At 46.5% G+C, this 24048-nt stretch overlaps 1 protein-coding gene across 3 annotated transcripts; it reads right to left on the reverse strand.

Annotated features, from left to right (window-relative positions):
• Positions 1–6437: 6437 nt before the first annotated feature.
• Positions 6438–11080, reverse strand: MAL (mal, T cell differentiation protein (MAL blood group)). 3 transcript variants are annotated; one of them, XM_009985409.2, is made up of 4 exons: positions 10994–11080; positions 7056–7223; positions 6740–6871; positions 6438–6512 (listed from the first exon to the last, which is right to left on the reverse strand). In XM_009985409.2, the coding sequence occupies exons 1-4, from the start codon at positions 11078–11080 to the stop codon at positions 6438–6440; spliced, it is 462 nt and encodes a 153-aa protein (XP_009983711.2). The 3 variants fall into 3 exon arrangements, with proteins under 3 accessions (XP_009983711.2, XP_009983712.1, XP_009983713.1); XM_009985410.2 differs by lacking the exon at positions 6740–6871; XM_009985411.1 differs by lacking the exons at positions 6740–6871; positions 7056–7223.
• Between the last annotated feature and the right edge of the window lie 12968 nt (positions 11081–24048).

Consider the following 24048-nt stretch of genomic DNA (forward strand, 5'->3'; position numbering starts at 1 on the left):
GCTTTTCCTCACCCAGCACATGGAGAAGTGCCCCATGTTCTGGCCTAAAAGTGGTGACGGTGCCACAGAAGATCATACAGGGACACTGCTGCACAAAAACTGGAGATGTGCGTGATGTTGAGATCTCGAGCAATGACCCATCAGCATAGTGGGATGAGATGGTGGAACTGGGCAGACCCTTGTGTAATCTTGAAGAAAGACAGGCTGTAGGGACAGGTCCTTAGCTAGTAGCACCCAATGCAGAGCAGCTCTCCCCATCTGACCTGGACCTGAGCGCTGTTCCTGTGCTACCCAAACTGAGATCCCACACCACATTTTCCTGGCCCCTGAGGTGCATAGGCCATCACTCAACACAAGGGTCCCAGCCTGTCTTTTCTGAGTAGAGGCCATCTGCCTTGAACCCTTAGTCACTCAGTAATTTTTGTTCTCGCTGCTAGCGCAGGGTAAAACAACACATCGTTCTCAGTGGATCTTTTCTCCACCAGCCAGAGCACTGGGAATTGTCTGACAGATTTCTAGCTGGTGCCTCCAAAAGAATCCACACAAGCCTTGCAGGTCTATCTTGGGTGCTAGTAGAAATGAGGAGCTGCAAGGTAAGAAAGTGGTAGGGTGAATATCATTTGCCTTTTCAGAAATTTAAGCAGTGAAGTAACCACCAATCTCCCTCTTTCCCCACTAGCTGCACTTGCGTCTGCTCCCACGAGGGTCTTCAGGACTCCTTTGCCTTGCCTCTGCTCTTTGGAAGAGATTCAGGGCTCTTCTCAGACCTACAAGACAGTTATTCACGTTTGAGCATTTCCCCATGAATCAGGAATAAGGCATTTTCTTCCCTGTCCCAAAGCAAATGGGGTTTAATGCTTGGTTCTGTTACCGTAAGGGAGACGAAGTGCAGGAGGTGACCACAGTCCCAATGCAAAGATCAGAGGTGGGGAATGGACGGACCATCGTTGGCTCAGGCGAGCGGGAGGCAGGCCGGGCTGGCCTTGAGTCAGGCTGCCACAGACCCACGAGGAGCTTCGATCCCTCCATAGAAACCATCTTTTGTGGGTTTCCTGTTTTCACCAGCTTGTTCACATTAATGCAGATGCTTGTGTAGATGTTTTACCCAGCACGCAATTTGCTCATCTCTGTCAGATAAAGCTGACTGTAAAATGAGAAACATCAGAAACTCCTGCATTTTCCATAGAGCTGTCCATAATTTTCTATGAAGTTTCTTTCCTTTCAGACAAAGCAAATTCTTCTCCTGCAATTCAGGAGAAGGTTGAAGCGCTTCCAGCTGATTACATCACTGGAGGCAAGGCATCCAATATACAAATATTTGAGGACCAGCTAACATTGCGGTTAAGAAGCTATTTAATTATGCAAGAGCCAAGATTACAATCTGGGCATAGTTAATGACTGATACGTCTGTTATCTCGTTTTTAATCACAAGAGCTGAGGTTTTGCCTGCCTTCAGGTGGACAGTTTGTTCTAACTGAAGTCTAATTGCCTGCTCTCTAGAGTAGATGCCTGCAGACCTCCTTGTTTTGCTGATGAAGCTGAAGGAGAAGAGCAGAGATGGAAACTACCAGCTGAAATCTGGTGGTGGCTGCGGAGATGCAATAGGCTCAGTGTGATGGGACTCGTAAGTGAAAAAGGGCTGGTTTGTGGCTTTTTAAATGGGCTATTACATTTGCAAGGGTATCCCAGGGATGGGGAGGATAAATGAAACGGCATGAGGAGGAGGAGGAGGATGTTAGAGATGAGGTGCTAGTCTAGGGGGAGCTGGAAATGTCTGAGGGAATGCAGAGCCTGGGCTGGAGCAGCCCCAAACATTGGGCCGAGCTGGGAGCAGCTCTGCAGGCAGGAGCTGCAGGTGCCTGGTGGTTACAAACCATGGGGGCCAGCTGTGTGCCAGCTGTTTGCCAGCAGCGTGCCAGCAGTGCCCGGCAGAGCCAGCCGACCAGCGCTCCAGGGAGCTGTGCTCTGTGCGATGAACCCCAGACAAGGGGAGGAGAAGGATCAAGCCTGCAGCGTTCATCACGCCCAGCGCTTCCAGTGGGGTGCCAGCAAGTTCTCAGGCCAGTGCTGCCCTCAGGGCTGTCTGTGGGGACAGGGCCTGGTGCACATATGGTAGATGGTTTGGAGGTCCTAGGAGATGATTCTCTGAGCTCTGGGCAGCATTTTCCTTCAGAAGCATTACGGTGTGGCATTTTCCAGGCAGCTACCTTGGGCTGCCCATCTTCCAGGACACGTGGATCTTCATGGCTGTGTCAAGATTTTACCCTCAGTAAATTTGCGGACGACACCAAGCTGGGAGGGATTTGAACAGACTGGATCGTTGGGCCGAGGCCAATGGCATGAGCTTTAATAAGGCCAAATGCAGAGTCCTTCACTTGGGGTATAAAAACCCCAAGCATCGCTATAGGCTCGGGGAAGATTGGCTGGAGAGCTGTCTGGCGGGGAAAGACCTGGGGGTTTTGGTTGACTACCAGCTTGATATGAGCCAGCAGTGTGCCCAGGTGGCCAAAAAGGCCAATGGGATATTGTACCAAGAATAGTGTATCAAGAATAGTGTAACCAGCAGGAATAGGGAAGTGATCCTGCCCCTGTACTTGGCACTGGTGAGGCCGCACCTGGAATATTGCGTCCAGTTTTGGGCCCCTCGCTTTAAGAGAGATACTGAGCTCCTGGAGCGGGTCCAGAGAAGGGCGACTAGACTGGTCAAGGGGCTGGAAAATAAAAGTTATGAGGAGCAGCTAAGGGAGTTGGGGCTGTTTAGCCTGGAGAAGAGGAGGCTGAGGGGAGACCTGATTACAGCCTACAAATACTTGAGAAGGGATGGTGGGGAGGTGGGGGAAGGGCTCTTTACATTAGTGATGGGTGATAGGACAAGGGGAAATGGGTATAAGCTTAGTCAGGGGAGATTCAGGCTGGATGTTAGAAAGTATTTCTTCTCTGAAAGGGTTGTCAGCCACTGGAATAGGTTGCCCAGGGAGGTGGTTGAGTCCCCATCCCTGAATGTGTTTAAGAAAAGGGTGGATGAACTACTTAGGGACATGGTTTAATGGGGATTAGGGACGGTTGGACTGGATGATCTCTAAGGTCTTTTCCAACCTAGAAATCTATGAAATCTATGAAGATGATAGGAGGGCTGAGCATGATGGACAATGGAGACCTCAGGGTGCTTTTCTAATTTTATTTTTCTCTTTTTTTTCCTCTTCTTTCCACCATGCAGGGAACATGCATATTGCTGCAACTCGCCTGGCACCTGAGAGGTGCCATTCAGCAGCGTGGTGCAGCAAAGCCAGACCTTAGCATGTCACCATCCTGTGCCGGACAGGGACGCTCATGCACCCGCAAGCTGTTCAGTTGCGTGGGGTTGAAGTTGAGGCCACACTGGGAGGGTCTGTATCAGTTCATTTGGGTGCTCTTGGCCTCGTGGCGGCCCTTCTCTCTGCCCAGCGCTCCCCAGGCAAAGACTTGGCCAAGGTCACACTGGGGCCACAGGGTCTCCTTCCCAGTGCCATGTCCACAGCCATGTCTCAGCCTGCTCCCCAGCTGCGCCGGGGCTGCTGAGCACTCCCATGCCAGCAGCGCCCAGCCTGGTTTTTCCAGTGCTGGTTCACAACAAGGTAATGCTAATGCTGGAGGGGACGTATCTCAGCAAACCAGGTGGGGCCAGAAGGAATGGGACAAGCAGGTGAACTAGTGCAGACTGGTGTAAACTGGTGTGCGGCAGGGAAGGGAGGAACAAAGGGCAAAGCAGGGCAGAAAGAACTGGGGAGCAGAGATGGGAGTCCTGCCAAGACATGGGCTGTGAATTTGATGGCCACAAGGCATAGGGGCATGGATGTGAGGGGACAGGCTGGCTTGGCACGGAGGTGCTGGCCACACCTGGCTGCAGAAGGTGAACAGAGACAGTGCATCCCACGGCCCGGGTATGACTGCACACGTAAACAGGCCCAAACAGAAAGGCATCTTTGTGTTCTAAGGCTGAATTCAGGGGGCGTGAGTAGAAACAGGGCAAAACTGGGCACCAACCTCCCCACCCACACACACCCCCCTATGATGACATAATGGTGAAACCAGTTTCACCAGGTGCACGTTAAACACTCAGAATCAATTCCATTGTCCAAAGTGGCTGTGAGTTCCCTCTCTGCTCTGAAAAGGGTTTCTTTTTCCACCTGTCGCAATCAGCTTGCTTTTGTCACACTAACACAAGCAAAACAGGTCAGGCTGGTTTTCGGCAAGGAAAAAACTAGAAAAAAAAATCAAATGTTTCCTCACATTGCAATGAAAAAGCTTCAACCCAAACCCATGGTCACAGCTTAAAAGTCCATCCTGGATCTGGAGCAATAGAGTTGTCTCCAAGTCAACTTCTGTTTCCTTTCCATTCTCCAGTCCTTGTTATCCAGGAACTTCAGATGCAAAATGGAAGCATTTTTTTCCCCACAAACTGGAAGGGCTAATTTGGTGCCACTGTTTATTAGGCATCTCTAACGTGTGAAAACATCCCTTCTTGGGTTTAAACTCCATTTAAATTAACTCACTGTGGTGGTTTTACCCCAGCCTGCAACTAAGCAGCACGCAGCCACTCATTCATTCCGCTGGGTGGGATGGGGGAGAGGATTGGAAGGATTGGAAGTAAGAAAACTTGTGGGTTGAGATAAAGACAGTTTAATGGGTAAAGCAAAGCCGTGCATGCAAGCGAAGCAAAACAGGAATTCATTCACCACTTCCCATCAGCAGGCAGGTGTTCAGCCATTTCCAAGAAAGCAGGGCTCCATCACGTGTAACTGTTACTTGGAAAGACAAATGCCATCATCCAAATGTCTTCTCTTCCTCCTTCTTTCCCCCGGCTTTTATTGCTGACCATGATGTCATAGGGTGTGGGATATCTCATTGATCAGCTGAGGTCAGCCGTCCCAGCTGTGTCCCCTCTCAACTTTAGTGCACCCCCAGTCTCCTCGCTGATGGGTGCAGTGAGAAGCAGAAGAGACCTTGACTCTGTGCAAGCACTGCTCAGCAATAACAAAAACATCCCAGTGCTGTCAAAGCTGTTTCCAGCACAGCCCCATACTAGCTACTGTGAAGAAAATTAACTCCATCCCAGCCAAAACCAGCACACTCGCTCAAGTTACCACTCTATAGTGCTTTGCCTACAGGAAAGCTGGAGAGGGACTTTTTACAAGGGCGTGTAGTGATAGGACAAGGGGCAATGGATTTAAACTGAAAGAGGGGAGATTTAGGTTAGATATAAGAAAGAAATTCTTTACATTGAGGGTGGTGAGGTACTGGAAGAGGTTGCCCAGAGAAGTTGTGGATGCCCCATCCCTGGAGGTGTTCAAGGCCAGGTTGGATGAGGCTTTGGGCAACCTGGTGTAGTGGAGGGTTTCCCTGCCCATGGCAGGGGGATTGGAACTAGATGATCTTTGAGGTCCCTTCCAACTCTAACCATTCTATGATTCTATGATTCTATGAACATGATCACTGACACTGAGCTGGCTCAGCCCCTGGCCCTGGCTACCCCTTGCCAGAAAAGCCCCTTCACTCATGCCCTAGTCTGTGCCTGCTCCTTAGGCATTGCCCTGTTACAGTGCAGTGCTCCTGAGGCCCCAGAGGGCTGTGTACCCGCATGCAGCAAAGGGAAAACAGCAGTGATGACTATTTGTAAAATCACAGCAAACCCATTTTTATTAGCGACATCCTGCTGGTGTGTGTGAGAGCAATCAGGCACCAAAGACACGAGTTGATTGCCTCTGCTTATTCAACATGTTATTGTAATCATCCAGATAATTCTCCTACGGTCTACTGCGCCCCTTCTAAGTCATATTTTGTAGGGGGATTAATAACAGCGCTAATTCCTGGCGTTATGGTTGTGCCTCATAATTCATCAATACCCTCCGAGGGTTGCAATAATTCATATTGCCCTTGAGACAAGTTAAATATTGTCCCCATTTCTCTTCACAGGTCAGAGACGGCATTTCCAAAAACTGAACGAAAATGTTCTTTTGGCACAACAGGTTTAGGGAGGGAAATAGGCTTACATGGACAGGTGGCAATTAAAATTGCCCGGTTTCATACTCATGCTCCTTACTGCTGGTCGTTTGGGCTTCCTGTCATAGCAGTAACAACCCTGCAGGCATAAAGGTGTGGTTCAGGGAAAATTTAGCACTTTAGATCCAACTATATTTTCTTTTTAAAGCTGGATGTTTTTCTGTTTGGGCCCCACTAGTATCAAACGGTACCCAACTCAGAAGAGACTGAAGGGAAGCATTGTGCCAAGCGTTTTCTGGCAGGCTCTTGTCTTCATTGCTATGGTCACACATGGAAAGATGCTTGTTCAGAGTATATACATTAAAAAATAAAACCCAAATCCAGCCTGGAAACTGCAGTCATTGAACAATTTTCGTGCTCATGAGGTGACCCCAAGACACGCTTGCCAGGGGAAGCTCTTAGGATGATTTCCACCGCCGCAGCGAGAACACCTTATGGACCACATACACCAGGGTAGCTAAAAATGCGAATACCTACAATGGAAAAACACATCAGCCAATTACCTTTTTATTGTATGGTGTGAGCTCCTGTGCTCAGCAAACACCTCGTGATGCACTAGATTTCTATTGACTTTTGCATGTTTGGAGACTGGGACCAATTTCTCCCCAACCCCAAACGGTCAATGCAAGTAAAGATTTGTGCTTGAGGCCACCCCACAGTCACCTCTTCACCTTCTTTCCCCTGCTTGCCAGGCACTCACCACAGCAGAAATGTTCTCCCGGTAGACAATCAGGATGTTGGTAGACAATGAGCTGATGCTGTAGGTGAAGTAGGCTTCCAACACAGCAGCACTGAGGTAGAACAGAGCTGCTGTCTCCTGGCAGATGACATCCTATGAAACGAGGATCACACAGTCATTTCCAAGTAGGGAGCACACTGCGAAGGGGGGGAGAAAAAGGAACTCACACAAGCAAGCCCCAGCTTGCAATTTGGAGTGCAGTAGCAGCAAAGGAGGCAACAGTCTACTAGTGATCCCAGGGAGGGGGAAGGCCCTGAGGTTTGTCACATCCACTTACCAGGGTGACCCAGGAGCTGCTGCCCCCATGCGCCCCGCAGATGTAGAGGCACAGGAGAGTGGTGGACATGACGAAGCAGGACACAGACACAAACATCACCCAGCCTTGCAGGATAGGGTATGGGACCTTCGAGGATGCCACCAGGATCCAGACAAGGCCCCCAAAGATCTGCAAGTGAAAGTGGGAGAGAGGGTGAGCGTGGGATAAATTGGCTTATCCAGAGCAGAGCCAAAAGCCATGTATGCCTCTGATGCCAGCACTGCCCATGGCAATAGCCCAGGGATGCCCTTGAGTTCTTCCTAGCCTCCATTTGAAACTGGGTATTTAGCTGGGAGCACCTGCCTCTGATCTGGACCCAAAAATCCTGGCTGCAGCCCTGCCCCCATGTCACTGCCATTCACGCCCTCCCCACTTCGGTGTGCTCAGGAGGGTGGGTCAGGCATTTTTTTGAGGGCTGGTTTCCATGAACAGGGAGGCTTGTTTTGGAAGGGCATGTTTGCTTCACACCCAGTATGGCAGGTCCCTGAAGGGAGTGGTGTCAAACCCAGCTCATCTGCACAAACAGCACAGGCATGTGGCCTCATGAAGACCACAGGCATAACCTTAATGAAGGCCACGTGCAAATGTCACCCTGAAAGGAGAGAGAACAGAACGAAGAGAGGTAATACGGTCAGTTTTACTTTCTGACGTAGGAGAGATAAGGTTGAGGGTTCCAGCTCCTCCTGGGAAAGGGGACTTGCATTGCTGCTCCAGCTATTTGGGTCATCCTCCATTGGCTACACCGGAGCTGTGCAAGGTCCCATCTGCTGGTCAGTAGCAGGTGGGACCCCATCCTTCTCAGCCAGCCTTAGGAGTTTGCTATGGATTTTCTGATGGGGTGGGGAACACAAAGACAGCTCTACCTAGACTCCATCCTTTCTCCACCAGCAGATCCCTACACAAGAGGATGAGGGTGCAATGTCCAATGCTGTGGAGTATCTGAGCTGCAAGTCTCTGCACTAAAACACACTCAGTAGCTTCTCTCTGCTACAAATCAGCCCACTTGTTTCTTGAACCTGTGCAAAGTTTAGTCTATGCAGCGTCCTGTGATGAAGAGCTCCTCAGCTGAACTCACACTACGTGGACATAGGTGCTGCTGTGGGGACCTATCATCCCTCATCACTGGTTGGTCTTGATTTTGCAGGTAAATCTCCAGAGAGAAGAGAGCCTCACTGACTGAGATCATTCCCATCACCAGTGTGTCCCAGGCCAGCCTTTGGCAGCATCCAAGTGCCAACTCATATAAACCATGGCATTTCCATTTCCTTGGAGGCATTTGGCAAGTGAAAAAAAAGCTTCTGATGTACGATACTCAGAAAATGTCACAGCCTTTGTGTCACCCCACATTTTGTAGGAAAGTTCATTGGTTCCATTATGCAAAGTAATACATTGAATCAACGATGTCATTGAGATCTTGCAGATATCTGAGTGAAAATAGGTCTTCCCAAGTGCTGGTGTTTTGGTGCCTCTTCTAACAATCAAAGACTGAAACTTGAACACTAATTCAGTCCCTGTAATAACTCATGTGAAGACACGAAGAGTGCATTGCAGCTAAAGATCCTGGAGAAAACCTCAACAGTTGCTCTGTTAAAATCCAACACAATTGGGGTGAGATATCACGTTGAGGGAAGAAGTATCACTTCTTGATAGGCTGAGAGAGTTGGGGTTGTTCAGCCTGGAAAAGAGAAGGCTCTGGGAAGACCTTATAGCAGCCTTCCAGTACTTAAAGGGGCCTACAGAAAAGCTGGAGAGGGACTTTTTACAAGGGCGTGTAGTGATAGGACAAGGGGCAATGGCTTTAAACTGAAAGAGGGGAGATTTAGATTGGATATGAGGAAGAAATTCTTCACTCTGAGGGTGGCGAAGCACTGGAACAGGTTGCCCAGAGAAGTTGTAGATGCCCCATCCCTGGAAGTGTTCAAGGCCAGGTTGGATGAGACTTTGGGCAACCTGGTGTAGTGGAGGGTTTCCCTGCCCATGGCAGGAGGATTGGAACTAGATGATCTTTGAGGTCCCTTCCAACCCAAACCATTCTATGATTCTGTGATTCATTTCTTACCACTCCCCATCTCTCCTTTCTACAGGATGTGATTTCTCACTCAGGCAGGTATGTTTGACATGGTTTTATTACTGACTTTGGTTTTACAGTTCTGCTGTTCAAGCAGACTCATAAAAATGAGGAAAGGGCCAAGAGGCTTTTGATAACAACCCACAGTAGCCTGGGGACAGCAGTCTAAGAACAGCTTTTCCGCATAGGCCTGGCCATCCATATATGCAGAAAGATCTTCAAATAAAAAAAAAAAAAAGATTACAAGAATTAAACCCAGTCTCACAGAATAAAAATGGTAGCTCTCAATCAGCACATCCAGACGTGGCAATCATCTGAGCTGCAGGCACGACTTTCTGGCATTTTTGCAACTGTCTTAGCATTTGAAATGACAGCTTATTTTTTGTAGTTACCATATCAACCCGCTGCAGGCAACCTCAGATTCCACTAAGGACTGAGAAACTCTTCATCCTTCTGAATGCTGTGATTCAAGGCAGCTGCCTCCTTTGTACACAGCAGAGACAAAATAGCTGCACAACCTAGAGTTGTACACCTCCAGAGATGAAGCAATCCAGTCATGCAGCATTCCTCTTTCCTGGGTGGTTCCTAAGCCTTTAGGATGCACATTTCCAGATCTTACCCAAACCAAAGGATACGGCACCTATTTTTGTCTCATTAAGCAAGCTGCCTTGCCAAATCCCCTGGAGACAGGAATTGCAAACAAACAATTCAAGGCACAGCTGGCACCATAAGCACGCCGAGGCCACCAGCATGCTCAGCACCAGGACTAACACAACCCTGTGGCAGGGGTGGCTGGCAACTGCCTGCCCAGCCACACCTACCACAGGGACTTTGCACCCTCCTTCATGCAGCTGCGGGAAACCTGGGCCTTGCTCTCAGGGTCTGGGCACAGAGTCTAAGTCCCCAGAGCATATTTGGAGGAGCTGAAGCAAAGCTTTTCTCCTCGCATTGCAAACGCCTGCTTTAACCCCATTCCTCTTGACTGCTGTCACTAGGAGAATGAAGTAATTGCTGTAATTCCCAGGAACGTGGACTAAGCTGGGTGACAGGGAAGGATTCAGCCCCAGATGGCAAAGTTGAAGCTTTTAACGTTAAATAATCTCAGTGCCACCCTACAACACTCAGGTAAACCCCTCAATTCCAGACGAAAGTGCTCAGGCTTTGGAAAAACCCTCCCAAACTACGGTGAGGACGTTCCATGAGCGGGGGCAGAGGACACAGGAAAAAGCTTCTAGTTGAGCACCAACAAAAAGATGAAAAGTTTCACAGCAACTGCTTTTAGTCACGTGCGCCAAATCCATTATGATTATGATCTGCTCAATGAGACTACAACATGGGAAGAAGTTACAAGGTGTTTGTTCACCCTTTGCTCACCCATTCTTGCCCGCACACCAAGGTCCAGCACTCTGCACCTCTAGCTCAGGAATGTTGCAGTGGAGCGCAACAGCTCCCGCAGCCTAGGGAGTTTAATCTTTGCCTGTATTAGCTGCTAAAATCATCTTCCAATTAATTACTTGGCTCAATTTGGCAACCTAGTTTAGACCCACCAGCAACCCCTTTGACTCTGTTAAGCAGGAAGTTACAAAAGGTTTTCAGAGGCACCACCACCACCTGCAGACTAAAGCAGAGCTTCAGAGCCCCCAGCTCAGGGCTTGTCGCTTCCTTTGGTGGCCAGCAAGGCATCGGGGTCTGCCCCCCGACCCCTGTGGCTCGGGGACCCAGCGTGGCTCTGTGACCACATGTATCGTATCAAGTCTCATCCCTCTACATGAAGCACGACGGATGCCCCTCAAGCAGCATCTGCCCTCCCCAAGGAAAAGCCAGCACTCACGATTTCAGGAATGAAGAGCACATCTGGGAAAGTTGTCAGGACGTGCAGGCCACTGGGCAAAGAGGTGGTGGAAGTTGCTGAGGACATTGCGAGCCTCTCCCACGGTGACTGTCAGCAGCTCTGGCTCTGGCTGCTGGAGATAGCTGCCAACTTCAGCCTCCTTCCCTCCCTCTCTCTCTCTTCCGCCTTCCCTCCCCTTCTTCCTGCTCTTCCTTCTTCCCTCCCTCCTTCCTGCTGGCAGGTGAAGACAGCTGTGAATGGCACGGGTGTGGCCAAACTGGGACCAGGGGTGAACTGATGGCTGACGGGAGCCACAGGGGAGGTTTTCGGGAGAGCAGCCCTGCGGCATTTTGAGCTGAGCTGTCCCTACACAAGCTGAGCACCCAGGGCAAGTCCCTGGGCGGTGGCGGGTGGCACTGGCTGACATCCGAGGGCAGTAAGGAAGACTTGTTCCCACCCAGCTCATCCCCTTTATTTGCACAGTAAGTCAGCTTGTCCCCTGCCCATGTGAGCTGGCCACAGCAGCGGGCACAAGGGCAGCTGGTGGCCAGGGCAAGCCAGGACGTGCCAGCTACTGACAAAGAGCGGGGCTGAGAAATGTCTCACAGATGGAGATGCATTCCAAGACATGGGCAGTCAAATCGCGGGGCAAACCACTTCCGTCATCTCAGGAGATTGGACATGTCGAAGTATCAAAAATGACCTAAAATAATGAGATTTCCCAAGCCAGTTGGCTTCCTTTTTTAGCTTTTTCTTAGCCTGGAGTCCATGGGAGTGAGTCCTTTCTCTCTTCATAACATGTGTTTACTTCTTTTTAACACGCTCACTTGGATAACCAGTAAAATCACACAATTCTGGAAGCTGGGGCCAAAGACATGAAACATCAGGAAAACAAAAGGAGCAACATGGCAATGAACATTGCCATGGACCAGTGACCCATGTTTCAGCCATGCCCTCTATATGGAGCTTGCCCTTCTGCAGCTGCTCCCATGCACGAGGCTTTGGTGCAGGGTCTGGAGCAGCAGGTGGGATTGCCTTGTTCCTAGCTCCATGTGCCCGGCACACACAGATCCGATAAGCGACACAGTCAGCTTTAGCCCAGAGCCTCCATCCAGCCTCCTCACAGCTGCAATGGGGGGCATTCAGTCATGGTTGCTTTGCACTCTGTGACTGCAGCAGCTGGTGTCCCAGCCCCAGGGCAGGAATGGGGTGCCCTGGGCAGCACTGAGTGTGGTGGTGAGGCTCCATGAGCCAGCTCCGTTGGGGTAACGGTGGCATCTGCACTGTTGGTGCAGATCCTTCTGACTGGGAGCATGATAGGTTCATTTTGCAGCAGACTGGCAGGCAGGAGGCAATGGGGAGAGCTCTGCAGGGAGGAAAGGAATAAACACCTGTCCTGAACCCAAGGGACACAGAGAGACTGGGGGCATCAAGTGCAAGAGAAGAAGACAGTATGAAAACTTTCCCTTACAGAGGAAGCAGTGGGACAGATGGCTGGAGGAGGCTGCAAAATCAGAAAAATTGGGCAAATGCTTTTAATAAGCAGATTAAGTGTGTGGGATGAGTGGTCCTTGCATTAGAGACCTCTTTATTTTATACAACATGCACAAGAACGTGACCAGAAAAAGAAGGATCCCCTGGCACGTGCCGGAGGCCAGGTGGTGCGGAGTATCAAACTTGTCTGAAAAACAATCACCACTAGGACTTGCTATGAGCATTGCCAAGGACAAGGAGTTTTGAAGTTAAAACGACTGGTCTGTATAATAAGGTCAAAAGTTGCTGGGACCTTTTTGTATATATATATATCTTTGGCGAGTACACCAGTTCAGTAGTACTATAGCCCAACCTCCTTATATAAGGGCAAAGGTTCCTAGAACCTTTGAATATATAATTTTGGTGAGTACACCGGGTCGGTAGTACTATAGCCCAACCTCCTTATATAAGGGCAAAGGTTCCTAGAACTTTTGAATATATAACTTCGGCGAGTACACCGGTTCAGTAGTACTATAGCCCAACCTCCTTATAATAAGGGCAAAAGTCTCCAGAACTTTTGTATATATAAGATTTTATTTGTGACACGATATAGATTCGTAGATAGCCGGTGATAGAGACTGACTACAAAAACAACTTTAATCGAAATACTGCAGGGATAATATAAAACTATTACTGATCAGTGACAATACCAAATAGCTAGTAAGATGTTAGTAAATAAATGCGCGTAACACAGAGCTCTTACCCAATAAGCGTCCCTATGGGGGGGAGAAGAGAGGTTCAGCCAGTCAACTGATCCCGGACGTTTCGATGGAGGAGCTTCTCCCTAACATCCCCTTTGTCTTTTGCCATTTTATACTATTTCTTTACTTTCAGGTGGAGCTTGAGTGACTCTACTCATACATACCTTTGTTAGGATTGGTGTAAACTTTTCTCGCTTCGATTTAAAGGTACAGGCAAGAAGAAATTCAGGGTGCCTGCTCAGTGAGGGGTGGTCGCAGCCCGGAGGCAGGTAGCTTTTGAGGTGGAGGTGTGTTTTGGTATTATAATGACATTATAATGAGCAAAGTGCAACTAAAGGACAAGATTTCCTGGGGCAACAGTTGCGATCCATCTTACTTGATGGCAATTAGACGGTTATCTTCACCAGATGTTCTTTGCCCCTGATAACAGGGATGAGCCATGGTACCTCTGCACCACTCTAATCCCCACTTCAAAGACATTGCTCATTTCATCTGACCAGCAGGCCGTGTCCATCCTGGGAGCAGCAACTGTGTCTCACTTCAAAGCTGCTCTAATATTGCAGCCTTTGAGCTGAACTTTGCAAAGCTGTATTTCTCCATTTCCCCCAATTTTGGTTATTTTCCCACAAGGAGCACTGCAAAATCCCAGGGCAGCCTTAGCAGGACATGTCAGACAGGCTCCAAGGGTGCTCAAAGAAGCCTGAGCGGGTAGGTGAGGGTGAGGCCTAGGTGATAGAGCAAGCAGTGCCATTGTTGGTGGGGCTGTGAAGGGGTGTGATGGATACCCCTTACTGAGACCTCTGGCTCTCCTTTTTTCTTCCCCCCTCGTGCCCCCCCGCCCCCCCCGTCACAAAACAAAGCATAGTTAGGACTAAAACAACAACAGGGTGAAGCATTCTGTTGAGAACTCCTGTGGCAGTGGGTGACCATCCAAAAAGGGTATCCCACCATCGGTGTTCTGCATCTCTTTTCACTGTTCCAGGACACGGTGTATTTCATCGGTGTCATGATGTATGGTAATTAGAGTTCTTTTACCATTGTCCCGGACTTGTTTCAGCAGTTCCTTTAGATCCTTATGTTGTAGCAGCTTTCTCGTCAAGGTAAGATTCATTCCAATAGGCACTGGTGACAGTTCCCGAATCAGGGTGAGATTTGCTTGCAGCAGTTGAGAAGATATGACTGGTGCTGAGTAAGTAAAGTTGCATCCTACAATCTCAACAAAATTACACACACAAAGATTTGAATAGCTTTTCATATCTACAACAACATTGACAACTGATATGGAATTACACAAAGTTCTAAGGCACACACAACCCTTGCCAATATATATGAGTATTGTCTCTGTGCTTTCGTTGAGACAGATTTCAAAATGACAGACATTCTGTTCAGTGTCAAGACAGATGTCTTGGGCTTGGATGGTGTTACCTTTGCAACTAAATCCTTGTTGTTCTCGCACAATGCATGAATTGACATCAATTGTTTGCCATTTGTCTCCATTTTTCTGGGCCCATACTCTATGCTCTAGAGGATAGAGTACAGTTCCATTGTGATTTAATTTTAATGTAATGATGGGATGTATTGTGAATACTGAAGCATTGTATATGGTTAGCACAAAAGCTGTGGTTGTGCTGGTGGTGGAGTCATAAGTGAAATTTACTAAGTACCACCAAGATTGAAATTTTCTTTCGAAGTCAATTGCATTATCCCAAGTCACTTTCCTAATTTCAGTGGGTAAGGTGCCTTCTTCACCTTCCCTTATAATTGAGGCGGTTACTGATTGTAAAAGCTATTGGTTAGTTCCCAAAGTCAATAGGGAAAATCGTAAAGGATGCTCCAATTTATTCAAGTCACTAGTTGTAGTGACTAGTTTATTCATCAATACTTCAGAATCCACGCTATTCAGAACTCCCAATCCTGTTCCCAAGATACCAGTCAGGTCCCTCTTTGTTTGCTCTGGGGTTCGTTTCAGCAGCCAGGTTGTGCATCCCTCATAGGAGGTTCTTAGAAATGATGAGCAGGCTGGCTGGACTCCTGAAACGTTATTTTGCATTAACAATTCAACTCGCTTGAGAGACCATGACGGGTTAAACAACACTTGTTGTTGACCTGGGTTTCTAATTACATACAGCCCAATTTCAAAGATTTTGGGGTCATTTATGATGAGTGGCTTGGCTGTAACATTTATTTTCAATTCTCCCCAGTGTCTTGGGTGAGTTTTGTTGCACATGATCCTATAAGGATTTTGCACAGAGGTTAAATTTAATCAGCAATCTTGGTTTTGGTTTTCACATAGTATGAGAGGGCCTTGGGGTTCAGTCCCATAACTATGTACAGGTTCAGCAAGAGATTCACCAAACAATTTATATTGTACAGTAATGTTATCGCCATGTATTACAGTGAAAAAGGGTATAATTCTGTCTTTGTTATCCAAGGTGATCAGGATATCTCAATTTAAATGTTAGGGCCTGCAGGGCAGGTTGCTTTTGCTGCCAATGGCATGTCACATAAACAGGTTTAATCAAAATAAAATTGTACCAATAGTTCCCTTGTTCAGTGATACAAGATTTGGTGACTTCAGTGTTATGCATCACTACAGTGGCTAAATTTGGAGGGTTGTTGCTGGGGTATTGCCCCATGCTGCTTGTGTTGTGTATTCAATGAAAGCTTGAGACCATGGTAGAGTAAAATGTAGAATAATATCTAAAACTAATATTAATATGCCCTGTATACAGTCAATGTTTGTGTAGGTGTATCCACTTGTCCACGTGCAGATCATTCAAAGTACCTGTAAAAGAAAAACACACACTCGGCTGCTCGGCTCCCATTCTCCTCCAATTTCAGTAATTTTCCCACACCCCCCAAGTAGTGCATTGCAGCAAGAAAATGTAAGTGGATAATTCTATGGGTTTTGTTTCTGATGACCTTTTCTCACTTAAATGTCACGTCCATGCTGACCACCTCCTGTCACAAACACCATACAGAGGACTCATGACTTCTTCAAAGGCTGGAGAGTGGTTTTGCTGTATCTACCTAATTTCCTGCTTCTTTAGGGCAACTACATGTGCCACGAGATTACACAGGGATACATATGCATAAAATCTTACCCCAGTGGCAGGCATATAAACCCACCAGCAAATAGGTAGGGCAGAAAGCAGTGGGAGTGTAGGCACAGAGCTGCCAAGAGACAACTCCAAAGGAGGTCTAGCTGTTTCTGTAAGGGGAAGCAGCTGAAGACACATAGCCCTTCCATTCCTGGGACCACAGGATGGGCAGCAGTGGGTGTGAGGAGTGAGAAACTCTGTTCTCAGAGACAGGGACACCGGTGCTCGGTTTGGTTCAGCAGGGCTGAGTAAGCTTTGAAGAACCCCTCTTTGCTTGTTATTAGAATATAATTTCTTGAAGGTATGGCTTCTCCTGTTTTGTTTCATGTCCTCCTCTGTTGACTGGGAAGCAGCATGTCAACTAAAAGCAACTATCAAAACTGTTGGGAGTTGCCACGCCATTGCACACTTGTGACCTTGTTTGTTGGTAGCTCTCGATACAAGAGAAGTTCTCTTAGAATTGGTCCATAGCAGTTGACTTTCCCCTTACAGATCACTTTTTAAGAAAAAACAGTTAAAAATCAGTCAAACCAGAAAAAAGTCTATTTGAATTCTGTCAAGTCTCTTGGAAAGTTAGCTTCATCCTCTTAGCAGAAGAGGGAGGTGAAGTGCACGACACGCGATTTCCAGCAGACTAAAATCTCATAGATGTTTACTCTTGAAGCAAGGAAGTATAACAAATATAGGAGTATCACAATTTAAGCTTAAGAAACTTGGAGGGATTTAGTTCTGGGAATGAGTGTGAGGATTTTGGGCATCTAAATCTCTTCTTCGTACCAATGTCTTGGCTTTTAGCAGTACACACAAAACAAAGTTCGTGTTCTCTTCATCGGTTCCTTAAAGCTAAAGCCTACACCTTTTGAAGAATGATTGCGCTGCCAAACAGCCCACCTGTCTGATGAAAAGGCACTGCTACAGCTTGAATATCTGACCATCGTCTTCACGAGGAATTGCCAGGGAACCAACTCCAGGCTGAGAATGAATGACGACTTTATTTCACAAATCACGTCAGAACAGTGAACAGAATGAACTGAACCATTTGCAGACAACTGACAAGAAAAACGTACCATCACACACCAGACAGCTACCCACAGCCTCCTGAAAGAAGCCTCTTGCATCTCTGTTCCCAGAGAACCAACGCACACCTTGCCTGAGGGCTTCTGCTCTTTCCTTCCTCCAGCAGAAGGCTTCACTTCATTCCTGCTAGTCCCCATCCCTGAGCCCAGCAGGAGCTGCCTGAGGAGGCTTAATTCTGGTGCTACCCAGCTTTGTGCTGCTTGACTGAAAAGGTGGCGTGGAGTCATCTTTTCCGAGCAGCGTCGCAAACGTGCCTTTGCTCGTGGTTTGGGTGCCTCTTGCTCTTCCATCCCTGCTGCTCACGGGGAGAGGTGGAGACTCGCTCATTTTTGTTAAAGTCTTGCAGGGTCTTGTCTGAAGCGTGCTGGCTTGCAGATTGCTTTCCCTGCTGAGTACCCATTTGCAGAATCTGCTGCATTCTGATGTTCGGCAGCCCAGAATCTAGTGTCTCCACTTTATTTTTCCTCTACATTGCAGTGTAGTAATGCTGCTTGTAATGCAGCATCTTCCAACAGGCTCGAAACTGAGATAAGGAGACTAGAGCAGACTGGTCACCAAGTTGGCTTCTCTGCCACACAGTGGGGACCCTTGCTTAGATGACTTTCAGGCTTGATGGTACAAGACTCAAGCTGCAAAGAAAGAGGATTCTGAAGGCGAAAAGCTGAACAGAAGCAAAACTTGATAGAAACGAATGCCTCGCTTCGCTGACACCTAGTGCAGATTGCACAAGCTAGGGTAGTGGTAGCTCATGCTCACGCTCAGCGATGGTGCAGGATGCTTTGACCCGAGTGAAAGCCAAGCAGAGCCTGTTTTCCCTTCTCCTAGCTTTTCCTATACACATACCCTCCAAGTACCAGTACCTGACACCTCCTGTCTGTCTGACAGCTCTGCTTGCACCATGCCATGTGAAATGGGGACATTTAGCAGCAGTGTTCCAGTTTATTCTAGAATAGCCTTTGCTTGGAAATTGATTCTTAATGTAGCAGCTTGAGAGCCAGTTGTGGAATCACAAGCGGAGGGGGAAAAAAAACCAAGACTATAAAAAACAGCCAGCAATAAAGTCTGAAAATAAATGCAGTGTGTATTCCTGTGTCTACAGATCTACCCAGGTCATTCCCAGAACACCTGATTTCAAATCTCTCACTGTTTCTTGGTGTGGCAAAGCTCTTCTGCAATGCTGGGCGTAGTGGCATTTGCAAATAATTTGCAGGCAGATGGTTATGGATAGATCCTGAAAGCAGTGGGAATCCTATAAAAGTCAAGGAGTGGTCCAAACTTGATAGATTGTGGAAAAAACAGTTAAAAAATAAATTTTCTGGCAGCCTTCCCTGTAAGTCACTATTTGCCAACTCCACTGATGGCAGCAGCGTCTCCACTCATCACTGTATGGTGGATCGAAGACGCAAAGACATTAAGAACAACAAAAATAGGAGTTCCTTTTATCTGTACCAGAGAATGAAGGCAACACATGAGAAAGTGGCACCACTGAAGCATGAGCTAGGATTTTTATTCCTTATTTCTTTTCCCAACACATTCTTTTCACAGTGAGAAACAAACACAGAGGCAAGATGTTAATGAACCAAAGGTCAGCATTTTTAAGATTAATAAGAAAAATTACCGAAGCTTTAATGAAGACCTGAGATCATCAGAGAGTCTTGTTAATACTTAAAGACATGCTTTGGGGCAACTTCTGTTAGAAAGGTAATCAATGAGAAACAACTGTAGTGGATACAAGTGAGGAGATCCTGAAATTATGCATCCGGCACGCCACTGGGATGTGCAAGCCAAGCTGGAAAAATTTCACAGGCTTCAGGGACATTGCTAGTCCAACAAAAAATGTTTGGTAATTTTATTTATTTATTTATTTTTAACAATACTGTGTCCAGCTGTCAGAAATTTTGTTTCTCTGCTCCATAGGTCACTCTGCTCAGCAGACTGCTATGGCAACTAAAGCACGATAGAAGGTGAGTAGGAGCTAGTGGCAATTTTGGAACAAATCTGATTAAAACGTATGAGGATACTCATCACAAAGTCTTATGTGATGGTGATGCCAAAAAAACACTAACAGTAGACAGACAAATCTACGGATACATCTAGAGCAGGACACGCAAAATCCCAGCCACAGGAACAGAGTCTGAGCAGCAGGCAGCATGGCCAAACCTGCACTCTCCACACCTCATGGCCAGTCTCTTCCCATCACAAAGGGATTTATTCTTCAACATCACGTTCTCAAAAGAACTCTCCAAAATTGCGGGCAGGAAAGAACAAACGTCGTGTCATTTCACCTGCAGCTTAGGCATGGCTTCCTTTTTTCAACACCAGCAGTAGTGGGACTCTTCGGCCAACTGGCCATTCTCTGGACCAGTATCTGCCTGGACTCATGAAAGCCAGAAAGGAGGAACAAAATCCGATTTAATGCAGGTCACCAATGCCTTCAGGAACAGCAGGCTACCAACTGCTTAACAGCATAAGTAAAACATGACTTGAAGTCGACAATTTGGACAAATCATCAGTTTACATCCTATTTCATCTAGGTTACTAGCATTGAAGGTGTTGTCACAAGAACAACATGAATTGCCTTTGCTAATCTAAGAGATGATTCTGATTGTAAGTGACACAAGGGTTCCTTGCAAACGATAAGGATGAGGACAAGGTACCCCTGACAGGTTTTACTACATCTCAGAATACCTTTGAAATAATCAGTTAGGAAACAACTCCTTTCCTAAGCTCACATGAATGAGAGACTGAGAAAGACTGAAGTACCGTATGCTTTTCAACACGTGTTGGAGCTGGCTCCGACTCTTACTTTGAGGATGCTTGCGTGCATACCATACAATACCTCACTACGTTGAGGACACCGACTTATGCTTTTATTTAGCAGAATCACACTAAAGTTGACAATTACCGATGGGTTTTGAGACTGGAGCATCAGTAGGGAGTAGGTGGCCGAAGAACAACTTCAAATAAGTATTTTTGAGTTGGCAAATGCAACCAAAAATCTCAAAGAGGCTCACATAAGAAAAAACGTTCACTTTTTGTTTCCACTTGGCCCAAAAGTGCTCTAACTCCTGACTTTTGCTGTTACCTCATCATCAGAGAGTATAAGAGTTTTTCCTCCCATCCCTGTTTTCCATGAGCAGAAGCCTGCCACTAATTCCTTCACATGCAGATTTCACAAAATGTAGCCCCTGCTTTGCCATCATTACTACAACGTGATCTATCTGGAAATCAAAATCAGTGTATAATTCACCTGCCCATTCATACAAGTGAACTAGGTCAATGGGAATGAATTACACAGGTCTTCCAGAAGCAAAGATCAGTCTACAATACCTGCATCTACACACAACACAGCATTTATACAATGTCTGCTCTGGAAAACCATATCAGGATCCTCATTCTACCAGTGGCTAAAAGAATGATACTCTTCCAGAGATCTAGATTGCCATATCTGGGGAGGAGTTTAAAAAAAAAATCCAACTGCTAAGTCAAGCTGGAAAAGCACTACCTAATGAAACAGAAAATAACTGCTACTGTCTCTGTTACAACAGTAGGATAGCAGATCAAAATGCTACTTAAACACCTGCCACCAACTAGAAATAAAAGCTAGAAAAATCCAGGTTTTGTTGTCATTCCATTATACAAAAACTTGTTAACCAAAATGCCTCACAATTTGAAAGGCTTTATTACTCTGACATAGAGAAGGAAAGAGCAATGGAGCAGGGCAGTACTTGGAGGGGCTCTACTGGGAAACATCAGCCAAGCAAAAGATGTGCATGGTGTGTCTCTGGAAAGAAAAGGAAGGGAAAGAAGAAAAGGAGGATCAAGCTCAGTATTTAGCACTGCCCCTAATATATGCCACAACAGTAGCTCCATGAGGGGAGTCTGTGCAGCTGAACCAGTATAGACATAAAACCCAAGGTCCGAGGAAGTAAATCTCTTGCCAAGTTTGTATTTGTCCTTCAAATGGAAGCTGGTAACAAAAGCATATGATGCTGCAACAAAAACTAGGCCAAAAAGCAAAGCCTAAGACAGCAACAACAGAGCACTTCTGTTTTTGACTACTTCCTATACAAACTGTTGAACAAAATGCAGACAAGCAATTTCTAAACAAGTTGTTACTTCATGGGATAACTGGTCCGAGGGCACAGACAGGCTTTCTGACCCAGATTAGCTCCACTCTTCAGGAAAATACACCCAAAAGGCTTCTCAACCCCCTTGCTTCCAGCCCTACAGTCCTCCCCTTCAGCCTCTCTTAAACCCACATGACTCACCCAAGGAGCTGATTCAACTCTCCAAGCCAGAAGAAACCCACCTGCATCTCTCTTTTTGGCGAGTTTTCTGCCAGGTCAGCTAACCATGCCAGCCGGGGATCATGCTGAGTGCCAGAGATAAACACAAGGTAAGCAGCAAGACAGCCAGGAGCAGGGTAGGGAATGGCCCCTCTCAGGCAACAGCAAGCTCTTACATCAGTTCAGCCCATCCTATGAAGTCACAGCCGTAATTAACAGGAATTGAACTACTAACAATTATGCTAAAAATAATTAGGTTCCACATTCTGGTGGCAGGTGTGATATCAAAACACGACAGCTACAATTTTAGAAAGCAACCCCTTGATAAAGGTGATGTTAAACAAAAAGATCTGAAATGAAGGCAAACAAAAATCCCTAAGCAAGGCATGGATTCTTGGTTAAGGAACCACAGTCACAGAAATTAGGCCCTGTAGTATTTACTTAACTCACTAAAAATGAGATGGCAAAACATCCACTCCTCTCTGCCTGCCTGACAAGCTTCAAAAGATGATTAAAGTTGAAACAGAGAGCCTTCAAAACACAGACATTTACTCCTAGTGAAGTCAAAAGAAGCTTCAACAGCTGTAAGGTCAATCCAGAAAAGAAGGAAGACCAGAACACCTAACAAACAGCACACAGATAAAAGGCACGGTTTCAATATTTCAGAAGCAGGAAAGCTGTAGAAGAACTGATGCCTTACTGGATCACCTCAGTAAAGAGGAGCAAGGGCAGGCACACAGAGAAGAGATCTGCGTGTAGGACTCTGCAAAATGGGAACTCCTCAGGTTCATCTGTTCTGGACACGTTCTCTTCCAGCAACACACAGGAGTGCCAGCAGAAACCAGAGACTCAAACCTAGTTGACAGCAGAAAGCAGGAACAGTCACGAGCTGTTCCCAGAGATACCCACAGAATCTGAGAGTTTCAGAGTGAAGCAGCTGAGCTGGTAGATACATGACTTCCCTCACCAAAACCAATGCCCATTTTTAAAAACAAGTCTTCAAGCAAAGAGCACCCTACCAAGCTGCGTGTCTTCATTTGCTAACTGGCAGAAGCCATGAACGATGAGAAGCACTGAAATAAGGCAGACAAGGTATAACAGATACCTTTGCAGGAACATTAATCTCACTAATTATCACAAATATTTGAATTTCAGTAAAGAGGAAAGTAAAAAAAGGGCCTTTCATTTTGTAAGATGCTGAAAGTCTTTGGAAGGTTCCACACACACTAGATGAATGACCTGTGAGATGGCAAATGAAGCTTAACCTTTATTAAACTAAAACAATAATATCCACCCCCCCCAAGATATGCTGTGATATAAATTAATCGTATGAACAAAGGAAACTGAATCACAAGTGCCTCAGAATATATCCAAATCAACCTGCGGTTACCTCCAAAACCAAAGGTATCAGGATGGGGGCAAACACAACGAATTATTAATATGGTCTCCATCAGAATACCATTTGCAGCACTTGCCACCAAAACCCAAAAGAACAGCATGAATTACAGAGGGTTTGGGACTAAGGACAATTAGAATGGCAATTTCATACCAAGACATATAGAAGTCTTTCTAAATGGGAGATGAAAAAAACACAGACCAAACAAAATTAAGCAACCACCTCATTTAACTCTGAAAATAGTTCCTGAAACCAAGCAGGACAGGACAGTGCCTCTTTTTCATAACCAAAACCACATAACTATTCTTTTCTTTGCTGACCACCCTACACAATTAAATTCTCTGCAGCAGTGAAATACAAAACCACAAAAAGACAGAAATTACTTGTACGCCAGCAGAACTAATTTTCGCCCTTTCCAGCAGGTGTCATTTTGGATGAGAAAACTTCACAAAAACAGGGGAAATTCAAGAATTTTCCTGACATGTAAATGCAATTAGAAAAGCAGTTTCGCTTGGGTGAGAGCGCAGGTATTTATAAAAATGTTGGTTTAAGCCCAAAATCCATACCTGCGGTGCCCTAGCACGTTTCCAGGTATCAGCTAAACAGCAGGACTCATAGTAGCAGGATTGCGTCAATCTGACCCATATCCTCATTCCCTTTGAATGTCTGTAGTTCAGTCCACACCATGGGCTCTTTCTTCAAAAGACCTCCAGAGCAGTGGCTCTGCTGTGGAAAGCGCACAGATAAAGTAATGCTTCCAACAGGCTACACATGACAAACTTCAAAAAAAGAAAAAAAAGCTCCAACAAACCCAGACACACTAGTTATTGTTATCTCCGTACTAATCACAGCAGAAGAACACAACACACAAGTCCAGCCCAGCCTGCCAAGTTGCAAAAGCTTGTCCAAAATAGCATCTGAAAGCAATCTACAGTCATTCTCTACAAAAATTCTTCCC

The sequence above is a fragment of the Tauraco erythrolophus genome, chromosome 2 (assembly GCF_009769465.1).
Source record: "Tauraco erythrolophus isolate bTauEry1 chromosome 2, bTauEry1.pri, whole genome shotgun sequence".
Classification (NCBI taxonomy): domain Eukaryota; kingdom Metazoa; phylum Chordata; class Aves; order Musophagiformes; family Musophagidae; genus Tauraco; species Tauraco erythrolophus.